Below are 13,331 nucleotides of genomic sequence, written 5' to 3' on the forward strand. Positions count from 1 at the left end.
ATAAACGGGGATTATGATTGATTATTAATCAAATAGATTGAATCCAACTGCTTTGTTTCTCTTTCATCAAGACTGGAACTGGAAGAGTTGAGTCAACATTTTGTATGAGACTCTCCCCCTAGCATTGAAGATCACATTTCATGTTATTCTTCGCTACCTTACTTGCAAAATGAAGAAAACCAAAAAAAAAAATGAAGAAAACCAAAGGCGAGAAAGGATTCTTTAACGATCTAACTTGTATATGAATAAAAGGAGAAAGAAAACCAGAATAAAAGAAAATCCTCATCAAATGTTTCTCACTGAATTTAATTACTGTTCTTCTCATCAAGGTGCTGATTATGAAATGCAAGGTGTGGATATGAAGGCTAAAACAAGCATCAGCGAAACATAATCAAACACGGAACTGAGCAAATATTACACAAATTTTACCTGGTTCACACACATTCATGATGTGCTACATTCAGAAGAGAAAGCTAAGACTAGAGAGATGTGAATAAATGAGTTACTAAACACATGACCAAGCTTTTAGAAGAAAAATCTTCAGAAGTTTCCAAGGGTGCTCTCGAGACTGACAACAATGAAATATAAAATATGTTTTCAACAAAGGGAAGAAGATAATTCTTCCAACATCTGTGTCCACAAAAGTAGAATGAGATAACCAAGAAAACTTCCAACTGTAGTGACTCTCACCGGCATTGCCATTCACTTCCATAACCAAACCAATAAATAATGGAGTTGTTAGAAAACCCTTGCTGATACTTATAGGAACAGGCTCATTGTTATCACGGAGGTCTTGGACATTTCCTTGATAGCTCAGAGGCTAGCTTGACCCCAGGGTGCAACCCCCCCCCCCCTTTTTTCTCCATACACAAACCAACAAAGAATATAATTGTCAAAAAGCCCTCGTTAACACCCAAGGAATAGACTCATTGTTGTCATCGAACGCATGGACATTTCCTTGACAACTGAAACAGCAACTTAGTCCTGGCAACCCCACGGGCCACCCCCCGACCCCCCCCCCCAACCTTTTTTTCTCCTTGCTTCCAACTTGAGGGCTTAGTATGTATTTTTTTACTCACCCAAAAATACAAAGGGTAAAATGTTGTTTAGAAGCGCAAGACAAGGCTTGGAATTTGTCAATTTTGTGGAGAAATGTACAGGTTGTATGGGGCTGAATAATATAAGGAAAGCTGCCAGAGCTGTAAGGCTTAGCACTGATCTTTACAGACCTTGGGTCAGCATATGGACTCTCTTTGATCATGGTGTTCCATGGATTCTTCACGGAGGAGATAACCAAAAGGCTTTCTGAAACTATGGAGTAACAGGTATTATGATATAATGATGAATAGACAAATAGGCTGTCCACTGAGTTGTGCTACCAAGCTAGTGGAAGCCAATAATTTTGGATTTAAACTGTCTAATCAACCTTCTTCATGCCAAATTTCCTGGTTGTAAGTAGTGGGCAGACATGTTGATTACATGTTCAGTGCAGCAAAACAGCTCATTCAACTGGATTTTCAATAGTGGCCTTGAGAAGCTCCAGTACAGAGGAGTGATCTGATTCATACAGAAGGAATTAAAAGAATCAAGGGCAGACCTATAATGACCCAAGGAGATCTGAGGAAAGAGTACATAGCTTAGACCCTGGATCAAGTGACCTCAAATAGAGCTGATTGGAGAGGAAGGAATCTAATAGGTGACTCCATTTAGTTAGGATAAGGCTGACTTGTTCTTGCTGTCATATGAAGTATGAATGACTTATCAACTTTAAAACAAATGCTTATTTTTTCAAGTACAAGTATTATAATTAGGAGAAAAAAAAACACTAAATTTGAAGGAGAGGGATAAGTATGCTAGCACCCTATGAAATGACTCCCTACCCCAAAGGGGGGGACAGAGAGAAAAAAAATAGAATTCCCAAGTGCAGTGAATTGGATTTGAATTTGTAGTGGAAGTATGAAAATAGAATTTCATAAAGAAACATTAAACCTAAACAATGAGAGTCACAATTTTGACCTAAATGTTTTCTGCATATGATGTAGAAAAACGGAGCTCAATCTCCATTAAGCATGACATGTGTCCTCATCATTCGCATGAGAAGGTGCCAAAAAGCCGCCTCTTCAGACATTCTGATGCGTTTGCAACCTGCAACCACAAGTTGTTATCAATCTACCAGCTAAAGAACCAAAATAGCGTGGATAAAAGAGTTAGAATCTAATGAACATGGTCCAGAAGTCAGCTAAATCCTTATGGGGTGAAACAGACATGCTTAAGTTAGGCAAATATACCACAACTTCATGTCAAGTCATGTGTCTCTACAGCTTCCAGTTGGTGCCTATGGTAGGATAGAAAAGTAGAGTTTTAACTTAAAATTTTTTTCTCAGCTAAATAAGCATTCACTATGCAGGGAATTGGAAGCTCACTGTCATCAAGCATAGCCTGTGTTCTCATCATTCTCATCAGAAGGTGCCAAAAACCATTTGTTCATGCGTTGTGATGCCTTTTCCACCTGCAAGCATATGTTATTAGCTGTCTACAAACTAAAAGAAAACAAACAGCAGAAATACAGAGTAGGATCCACTAATCAGCATGACCAAAATGGAATGGCAAATGAATATATTTAGAAAGAAAAATGTGAAGACAGAGAACTACATTAGAGTATTGTAATGGACCAAGCCAAGCTGAACATAGAATATGTAAAGTTTATATGTCAAAATTATCTTTTATCACTGGATTGCATTTCATCATGTACACTAGGCAATGAGGCTCACTATTTGAGATACTGTATGTAGCATACACATCCCAAACTTCAACATTCTATAATTCGACATGTGCTTTGTTCTTCCATACCTGAGCATCCCAATCAGTTTTCCAAGTGATCACAAGAAGCACGAAAGTTTGCAATGCAACCCCAGACGTCATTCCAATCCAGATACCCTAGGATAAAAAGGAGTGAGTGAGTACCACGGTATTTATTGTAGGGGAAGTAACATGGGGAACCTATTAAAATCATTAATAGCATGATAGAATAAGTATTTGAGACTCCATTACAACATGATTTTCAATTGGATCATCACGGAACCAATTACCAGAAAGAAAATTTGTTGACCTTTAGAACTAGATAATAGCTACTTACCCTAACTTCAAGTTTTGCAACATAACCAAGCAAAACTCCAACAGGAATCCCTACTAGATAGTAGCAACCAAGGTTGACATATGCCACCACAGATTGCCAACCAGCTCCAATAGCCACCCCTGTTCACAAAAATTATGAAAGAAGTGAAAGTATATCAGATAGAGCAAAATCGCTTACCTGACATGGCCAACTATCATTTTCAAAACCCAAATCAATTTGATTTCTTAGCTAAAGCAATTGTCTGCCAAGCAGTAAATGAAGCATAATCCAAACATGACACATGCTACAGAATTTGATGGAAGTACTGAAACTGGTCATTGTTGGTTCTTTTGGGGTAATTTGATGTATCAATAGATTGGTGATACAAACCATTGACTGGACACAAAATGGAGGAATATCATAACATTGAATTATCTAAATTAAAGAAATTTTCAACAGTTAGCAAAATGAGAAAGTAAGGCTTGCCTGAAAGTACTGGCTGTATGCTATTGAGCAAGACAGACAAAACAACTAAAATGGATAGGCTTGATATAGCTGTGGCCACCTCTGTGCTGGTTGTAAATGCATAGGCTAAGACGCGACGAAATACAAAAAACAGAACCGCAAATAACACACCAAGAAACAATGAAGTACTTAAGTTGACTTTAATGGCAAATTTTGCAGCTTTTGCATCTCCACCCCCCAATTCATTTGCAACACGCACACTGTAATAACAAAAGCATATGCATGAAATACTTTTGAAACCAAGAAAGAGCATTCAAGGAAATCAACATATAGTCAGTCATAGTCACAAAAGCCATACCAGGCTCCAGTCAAGAAACCAAGGGGTATCATGAACTCCCAAGCAGTGATGTTGAGGCTGCAAGTTGATATTTATTTGACAGTGTCCAGGTTAATCTAGATTCTTAGAGAACAATGAAAACAATATTAAAAGAGAAGACATAGCTTGTCAATTGTACCAGATAGAGAAGGCAGATATCTCAACTGTAGCATTTTTCATGTAGCCCGCTAATAAAACTAGCACTGCATTGTACCATAACTCTAAGCTGCCAATAAAGAGAAAATTCTATGAAGAATTCACAATGTTTCGAGAAAAGAAACTAATGCATGGAAACATGGATGATAGCTTTGAAAATAAATAAACTTCCATTTGGCTTTTAATGGAGGTTACCATTGAAGACGAGAGAAGGTTCAAGTAAGCTGTACAAAATATAAAGTTTTCCTAACTAGAACTAAAAATAAAAACAGAGAACTTCAGACTTATATTCGTAAAAGATCTTCTTTAATTCTTTTTGGTAAAAAAATGTACCTTCCTTCATTAAAGCTGCTTCATCGATAAATGAATTCAATTCTGTCTTCAACCAACTAGGCTGCTGATCTAAGATTAGTTAACATCGAAACCAGAACTCTAATTGTGATCTCCAAACCCTAGTTCCAATATGCTAAATTACTGTTTTACCACTAATCCTAGAAGTTGCCTTTATTTACTATTCCAACAACCTGATTTGGCTGAACTTTCAGCACTTATTCGGTTATTCCCCTTCCTATCATCTATACTCAACCTCAGTTCTAGCACCACCACACCATCTGATTTTGCGTTTTTCTTATATCTTCTTAATCTGAAGTTTCCATTGGATAAAAGATCATGTTTAACTTACTGATTTGAACACTTTTAAACCAGTAATATATTAACAACTCACCATTGTTCAAATCATTTTCCATTCACAATCTAGTTTTTCTCCTCATCTTCCCTCTTATTGCCCCCATACCCCCCCCCCCTCCCCAAGGAAAAAATTCCTCCCATTTTTGCTCCTCTGTCTTTTGTTCATTAGGATTGTTCAAGTGAGAAGTAAATATTGGTTTCATGGAAGAAATGAAAAATGGAAACCAGATTTGGCATGGAATATGAACAAAGAAAGAAATGACAATGAAAGGTGAACAAATACTTACCATAGCATCACTCCGGAGGATGCAGAGAGTTTGATGACTGGCCAAAGGTCATCAAATGCATGCTTAGAAAACCCTTTCCATGTTTCAGGGCACCAACCACCAAAGACATAAATGAGTTGTCCAATGACCACTGACCATGTGGAGATGATCATTGCACCCATGGCACCAGGTACTCCCAAGTTCAATTTAAACACAAAAACCCAGGATAAGGTCAAGTGAACCACAAATGATGCACAGGATAACCATCCAATAATCGAGTTCTTTTGTTGGGCTTGTAAATACATTTGCATTGTAAATGAAAAGACAAAGTAGTACATAATGGGAATAAACCAAATGCTAATTTGTCCTGCTGCTGCTGCTAACTCTTCTTCCTGCCCCATAGACCTTAAAATGGGTGATGTGAAGACAAAAAAAGGGACCAAAATGGTTGCACAAACAAAAAGAACTACCCAAAACCGTTGTAAATAGATCCCCATCATGTGGTAATGGCGTGCTCCAAATGCCTGGCCACATAATGTATCTAAAGCACTCGCCATTCCTAACTTCAAAAGATAAAGAATGACCATTATATCAGTAACAAAAGGGGGCACATATGAATTAATGACATTAGAACAGTAGCAAAGAGGCTAGATGCATACCAGTATTCCATTTGCAAAGCGCACAAGAAGGATTTGGATGAGCGCATATGCAGCCAGCTCTGTTTCACCAATATGTCCCATAAATGCCTGTGTAGTCACCAATATTCCAAATGATGTTACTCTTGTGAGTATAGCAGGACTTGTAATCCTCCACAGCTTCTTCGATTCAACCCAGACTCTTCTTTTCAAATCCATCTCTCGTTCCTCCCCAGGCCCTAGAAGCTTATCTTCCACTGTATTATCCATATTCTCACTGCACTCTTTTCCCCCACTTAATCACCTGATATGTTCACGAAAACAAAGAACACAGAGTTGCAAGTTTCTGAAAATTTGATCCCTGATGTGGGTTTATGCGGGGATAATAGATTCAAAGCTACAATGCAGAAACCTGAATGAGATCAGATCTACAGTACCGAAACTAAATATTACCAGTAACAGAATATAGTTACCGAGCAAATGCGATGTTACAATTCTCATAAGCATTCAATCGAAATAAAATTATAGAAAAAGCAAAGCATGTGTGAATTACAACCAGGAAAAGGCCTACCCCAGGTCAAAACTTCATAAATGAAGGTCGCTACCTTTCCCTAGACCCTGCTGAAAATTTAGACTTCTTCTGCATGGTTAAAAACTGATGCTTCCATGAGATTTCATACACTTTTCGTAAAATACAATTTTTTTCGAGTCAAGTGTTCTGCCAAAAACTACAAAGCTGGAGAGAAAGAAAAAAATAGTAACTTTGGGAGGAACGGAAGCAAGCGAACACCTTTTGTTGTTACGAGGACAGAGAAGTAACAGGAAGCGGGAAAACGCAGCGTAGATTTCCGTTTAAGTAACAAGTCCACGTCTTATAAAAAAAAATTTAAATAAATAAATACGAGTTCACTTGATGCCTTGGTTATATATATATATTAGAGTCTGTTTTGCAATTTTTTAGTCATTTAAAAATTTAAAAATTTTTAAATTTATAAAATGATGTTTATAAAATTAACTGTTTGGTTAGCCTGAATTTTTAGAATAAAATATATACATTCAACTTGAAAAAACATTTATAATAAATATCTAAATTTATAGAATCCAGAAAAAAATTTATTGTCTGAAAGAGATCTCTTCGACTAGAAGATCAACCAACCACCGACAAGTTTTAATATGAACACGGTGAAGACTAACCAATTATTAGGTGGACTTAAATGCACGTGCTCACCTATCGATTGGAAAATAATTCTTTTTGTTTTATTTTAATTTTAGAAAAAGGAGAAAAGTGTGGCATTTAATTGAATCTACGTGCTCAAATCTCAAACACACCTTTTCGATGAATAGTCTAATATCTTAAAGTGGGTTTTTAATGTGAATGGGGTCATGAGTCATGACTATCTAATAATTAAGAGGGCTCCACTGTCAAAAGCCTCTTGTACGGTTGTACCCCACGTGCTTTCGAAATATCTCTGTCTTGAATATTAACCATTAAATATTTATGTATTTATTAAAAAGAAAATTAAACATCATATACCATGCACCCGATTCAGCACATTTAGAACTCAACTGGAGCGACAACTTTAATCCTATAAAGACTTCATGTCTTTTATTCGAAGTGTTTGGCAAATGTAGGTTTAGGGTTCCCTTTTTTCGCCCTCATGGCAAGATTCTCAAAAATAAATTTAAAACCTGGAGTAAAGGTAATTTCAGCAGCCTTGATTTCCAAGTGAAGGTGATGGAAGAGAGATTTCGTATACTCAAAATGCTTTCCTTCAAGATCTGTCCAATGAAAGCCTCCTTAATTTTTAGAGAGCAAGATGAAGCTTTTTCCCTAAAAAATCTTATGCAGTGGAGGGAAGTCGAATTGAAACAAAAATCTCGTATCAAGTGGAGCAAAGAAGGAGATAGCAAATTAAAGAAGTGGTTCCCAGAAAAGTAGGGACAGACGTTAAAGCACTAGTTGCATGTGTTCTTTCCTGGGAAACAACTATGTATACTAGCAATTTGAGGATCAAAATAAATGCATAGAGTGAATAGCTTGGCAGTTTGTTAGCAACTCTCCATCTTTCTTTCTTTCTTTCCATCAATCAACATTCCCAAAACCAGAAGTGAGTGACTTGGATGTTTTCGGACCTACGAATTGGACAGGTGTTGGGAGAATTGACAAGTGCGAACAAAGCAACCGATCTGTAGCAACTGTGTTTTTTCAAGTGTTGGATATTTGTGTCTTTCATGTTTGCTTTTAAAATTATGGCTAACTCTTTCTTTTCATGTCTGACTTCCTCTTTTGTTAACTCTGTTTCTCCTACTTTCCTCTGTCCATCTTGTGCTACTGGCTCTTTGGCAGGCTGAGGGAATCGACTTGAGGGATATGGGGCTGGGGAATTAACTCATGCCTGGTAGCTGAAAGATGGTGTGTTCTTAACAGGTCTGCATCGCGATGTGATGCGACGCCTTCCATCTTACATGCTGCTGTATACATCTTATTAATGGCTCATGCTACTTCCATCCTAACACCATTTATGACTACCATTTTCAAACCACAACTCACAATTTCGCACCACACACTGATGAAGCCTTCACTGCTCATTCCTGCAAGCCACACAATATTACCACCACCTACCCGTAAACATAACTCTTTACCCCCAAACCCCAAACCAGGTACAGCCATTCAGTTTACCTACAGGTTAAGCACATGAACCACCTTTGGATCCCAAACACAGTAAGCTTCTTCTGGTAACCCCTTAACCAATTAAGGAAAGATACTACGGTCTGTTTACCTTCTTCTTTTAGAAAGCCAAAACCCATGCCTGGAAATTTTACCATTGTATTTTGCAAAGATGAGTCGACAAAGTGGACGTGTACACTCCAACTACCCTCCATTTCGTCCCTCATCATCTGTTGGTCCCCATGTAGCTGGATCTGCTCGGTACCCTACCAGAGGGCCTGAACCGAGGAAGGGAAGTGATGCTGACTCCTGGAAGGCAGTGGCACCTCTAGGATGTCATGCTCGACAGCAGGTTGTATTATCTATGGTTATGCCTTAGGTTTCCCCAGAGAGCTGATCTCTGTCACGAAGAAGAAGTTAACAGACCTCTGGCATCCTCTTGGAGCCACCTCCATTGTTAGCACCGGTAGGGAAACTTTCAAGGCATTGTTTGTTTTTGAGGACCATAGAAACAATGTCATCTCCCTAGCCCCGTGGTGGACTGGGAACCACATTCTGCATTTGGCACTTGACCCCATTTTAGAATGTTGGAAAAACATTCTACTCCCCCCGATTGTTATTTGGACACAGCTCTATGGTAAAAGAGCTGAATGTTTAACTTTTGAAGGCATTTTCCAGGTTGCAGCTAAGTTGGGAAATGTCTTAGAAATTCAGATGAACCCAATAGAAGTCGGGCTACCTTCTAATGTTGCGAGAGTGAGGATTGTGTTTGATATCAATAACAAAGTTATTACAAAAACAGGTTTCAGACCTCAAAAGAATGAATGGATTAACCTATATGTGAAATATGAAGTTAAGGTACTTTGCCTTCGGTGTGGAAAATTATCACACCAAACTGGGTTCTACAAAAGGTACAAAATTGAGGGCATATCTCTTTGTGATGAGGCCCTCCAATTGAGAGCGTATGAAGGCGTGACAACTGATCCTTTAGCAGGTGGTTCACCTAAGATGTTGTCCACTGAGTTCATTCGCAGCATACTGGCTATGCCCCAACATACTGCACCGAATGTAAATCTAGTGGAGGATGAGGATCTTGGGAACGTCCAACTGGTTCCTGACATCCATCTTGATGAGGACCAAATTCTGATATCAGAAGAGGAAGGATCAACCAACAATGAAGCCAAGCATGGGGAATCAAAGTTCGAAAAAGAAGGTAATCCATCACTATGGGGTAAACAGCAACAAAAAAGTGTAGCAGGTAAGACAAAGAAAGAGGGGGATGGCCAGAAAACATCAAGCCTAAAGTCGGGTAATCTGATCTTTGAAGAAGAAAAAAATATGCAAACCATCATAGATTTGCAACCCCCATCTGTAAGTTGTCTTCTTCAGGTTGCTTCTCTGTCAATACGACTATGAGTTTAGTGTGTAGTTCCAATGAAGAGGTTCAATGGTGGCGGCTGGTTTGGCATCCATTTCAGAAAAACAGGTTTGCCTTTATCCTTTGGGTTGTTGTCCTTAAGAGGCTGCCAACGAAGATGAGATTGACTAAATGGGTGGATGGGATTGATAGCACCTGCATTTTATGTGGAGATGAGGAGGAATCACATAATCATCTTCTTTCTTTTATGCTCATTTTCAAGTAGAGTATGGAAGGAAATTCTCTCTCTAAATGGATACAGGCATGAAGTTGAGAGCACTTGGGATGCAGAAGTGGTTTGGGCACAATCTCAGTTTCAAGGTGACAAGGTTATGGCAGTTGTTAAGAAGTTCAACTTCTCCTCAGTTGTTTATCATATTTGGGTTGAGAGGTGTAACCGTCTTGCTGGCGACAACCATCGCACGATGGAAAATGTCACTCAACAGGTTCTTAACAATGTTCGAGGGAGGTTCTCCAACTTGAAGAAACCAGTGCCCGATGATAATATTAATCGGAATTTTTTTCAACATTGGCATCTCAAGGTCTCGTTTCGGCTTCAGGTTTTAAGGAGATTTAGGTGGGAGGGACCTCCAGATGGGTGGATTTCTATTCATTGTGATGGCTCTGTGACTTCGTAGCGGGGTGGATATGGTGCTTTGGGGATGAATGAACATGGCATCCCAATTTTTGCCCTTCCTTGCAGAGTGGATGATGACAATATCCTTCGCTTAGAGCTTATTGCTGTGAAGCGTGGTATCCTGATCGCAAATAGTGAGGGATATAGGTGGATTCAGGTCTTCTCCGATTCCCTTGCTGCTGTGTATATGGTAACTGGATGTTGAGATCCACCATGGTATGTTGTTGATCTTATTGCTAACATTAGGGAGTTGTTTGGTGAGTTCGTCCAGTGTACTTTGATCATCGACTGAGGGAGTTGAATTATGGCACTGACTTCTTAGCCTGTTTCATTGCCCCCATAGGGAAATTTGAAATTGATTGTAGAAGCATTCCTGCTGCTCTTCTTGCATTGGTGACGGAAGATGCAAAGAGAAGGTGGTATTATCGGTTGTAAACATCTATTGTATTTTGTTTAGTATTTGTTATAATAGAAGCTCCCACAGTGTCATAAAAATATAAAAATAAAATCTATTTGATAACCAACAAGTATTTCTACTTCGAGAAACATAAAATATAGTTTCTAGCATTTCTAGATGCAAAATGATCTTTATAAGTGTTTGATATAACATGTTTTTGGAAGCAAAAAGGAATATAGCACGAAACCAACTTAGTAGAATTTTTATATTTAGAATGTCCCATCACTCTCAAAATCCCCTCTCACAATTTACCTAATATAGACCATTCAAGCCTATGTTGAGTGGACTACAAGAGTAAAATTTTTAAAAGACAAAGAACAGTGGGAGTAGAGGATCTCAACTCCTCTAAAACTACTTAATATAACCAAACCAATTTTTTCTAGACACTGGAATGGTAGCTGAGAGCGCGTGAGAAATCGTAGCGAAACGACAAACGGAAAACAATTGTTTTCCAAACAGGAACACAGCCTGAACAAAATTGATGGTTTTTGTCTTTTTGTTTTTTTGTCTTTGTCTTTATTTGCTTTATTATATTATGTATAGTTAGAATTTAAAATAAAGCTGCTAAACATTTTAATTTGTTCGTTTGCTCGTGTTAGGTTTGTTTTATCTTTAAGGGGTCACCCTCCCCGACACTATTCCTAGGGTGACTTTAATGCTGCGCATTTAATGCGCAGCATATGAAGTTGACGGTCGAGATCAAAATCTCGATTGAAATTTTGATCTCGATCGTTGGCTTTACGATGTTGCGCATTTAATGTGCAATATTGAAGTGAAGCTCCACTATTTTGATTGGATTGATTTATTACAATGCCTCATGCTCTCAGCTACCATTCTTTATTTTAGTGCCACTATCCCTGTTTTGGTCACACACGTCTCATTGGTGATTAGGTTAACATCAAGACAGACACACGTACCACAGTCCATTGATTCTTATCTCCATATGGATTTTTTACTGTTTTACATTACTAATAGTTCAGAGGATATTGTAGGTAAATTTTGAAGTGCAACAAACATGCATGTGTTAGGTAGAGGTATCTGTAGATCTAAACTCAGATGCCGAGTTGGTTAATGGAGTTTTAGCTAAATTTGAAAAGCAATACAGTCAATACAACTGAAGCAAATACAACTCTAGCAAATATGGTGTGATGAAGGCATGTCATCATATATGATCCATGGGAAATTGAGTCAAAGTCTATCCCTCTCTCTATTTCATATTTTGACAAAAAAATTACTTATAACTGCCAAACTAAAGGTCTGTAATCTAAGCAATGAGCTGGCAAAACTATGACTACTTAATTTAACAAATCATCACATATGACTCCCCTGAATGTAACTGCAAAACTTTTACCTAATTGAAGTTATCTTTTTATTATAATAAATAAATAAAAAAAAAAAAAAAAGGGAGGGTCATGCCCCCACTGGCCCTGGGGTAGCTCTGCCTGGTGACTTTTTAAGAGAAATACCCATTTCAAGTATATTACGATTATTTGGCCCAATAAGTTATAAGATTCAATCACTCGTAATATTTGACGTATCCTAAGCTTTGAATTAGAATACCATACATAACACCAAGTCAGGGTTGATTGGTTGGTAATGACCAACACACACCAATTCTTCGAATTTTCAACCAACATAGAGTAGTTCTTTTATTGAAGCCCAGTTTCACTAAGGTTACTGTGATCAGTAACTCCAGTCTCCATGTAAAAACAAACACATATTTCACAAAACTCTACATCTCTGAACATCTAAAACATGAATATGCGAGAAGCTAACTAGAAGCATCTAAGAATGAATGAAGAGATAAATAATAAAAATAAAAATCAGATGCAGTAATAACTCTTAAATGGATACACACCTTGATTTGTTACAGTTCGAAGAATCTGAAGTCAACGGATAGCTAGCTCGCTGGATCCTCTTCCATTCAAATTCGAGTTCTTTGCTGTATTTCACTTCACCCGTATCAAACGAGAGCTTGAAAGAGAAAGAGGGAAGAAGAAGAAGAACAAAAAAAACTGGGGAAAACCCAGCGATGAATGATATATATATATATAAGCTTATTAATGAAGCTCTACCAGTATATGGTTTCCAAAATAGTCCTTGGAATGTTAGTTGAAGAAGACTAATAATTGATATATTGAAATTTAGTTTGGCTACTCAGTTCGCTGCCGCTATCATGAGTGGATATAAAATGCCCTCAGAGTTCCTTACAGCAAGAGCAAACGACGCTTTCTGTAAAACCACAAGATGTGTTCGTACATCTTTGTCACTTGGCTACATCGATCTATCATCCACAGGGGACCCAAAGAGACAGAATCTGCTGTTAACGAGTAAGAGACAAGGACTACTCTTTGAGTCTTTCAAGAGAGCCTTAAACGTATCCATCTATCAGGGTTGAGGATAACATCTCACTCCCCGTATTTCACTATACTGCACGTGATGTTAATTAAAA

At 38.0% G+C, this 13,331-nt stretch overlaps 1 protein-coding gene across 6 annotated transcripts; it reads right to left on the reverse strand.

Moving 5' to 3' along the window:
- Positions 1–1,046: 1,046 nt before the first annotated feature.
- On the reverse strand, positions 1,047–12,904 carry LOC149027865 (protein DETOXIFICATION 20-like). 6 transcript variants are annotated; one of them, XR_016175213.1, is made up of 10 exons: positions 5,725–6,256; positions 5,087–5,628; positions 4,096–4,182; positions 3,939–3,995; positions 3,602–3,840; positions 3,137–3,255; positions 2,851–2,937; positions 2,424–2,509; positions 2,289–2,335; positions 1,047–2,145 (listed from the first exon to the last, which is right to left on the reverse strand). XR_016175213.1 is itself a non-coding variant. In XM_089166645.1 (10 exons), exons 2-9 carry the CDS (start codon positions 5,968–5,970, stop codon positions 2,429–2,431), a joined length of 1,458 nt encoding a protein of 485 aa, XP_089022771.1. In that variant the 5' UTR covers positions 5,971–6,004; positions 6,272–6,579; the 3' UTR covers positions 1,048–2,145; positions 2,424–2,428. The 6 variants fall into 6 exon arrangements, 5 of the variants coding, with proteins under 5 accessions (XP_089022771.1, XP_089022759.1, XP_089022743.1 ...); XM_089166645.1 differs by lacking the exon at positions 2,289–2,335 and adding an exon at positions 6,272–6,579 and having other exon boundaries at positions 1,048–2,145; positions 5,725–6,004; XM_089166633.1 differs by lacking the exon at positions 2,289–2,335 and adding an exon at positions 12,738–12,904 and having other exon boundaries at positions 1,049–2,145; positions 5,725–6,004.
- Between the last annotated feature and the right edge of the window lie 427 nt (positions 12,905–13,331).

The sequence above is a fragment of the Hakea prostrata genome, chromosome 1 (assembly GCF_041222555.1).
Source record: "Hakea prostrata isolate BN-2017 chromosome 1, UWA_Hpros_2, whole genome shotgun sequence".
Taxonomy (NCBI): domain Eukaryota; kingdom Viridiplantae; phylum Streptophyta; class Magnoliopsida; order Proteales; family Proteaceae; genus Hakea; species Hakea prostrata.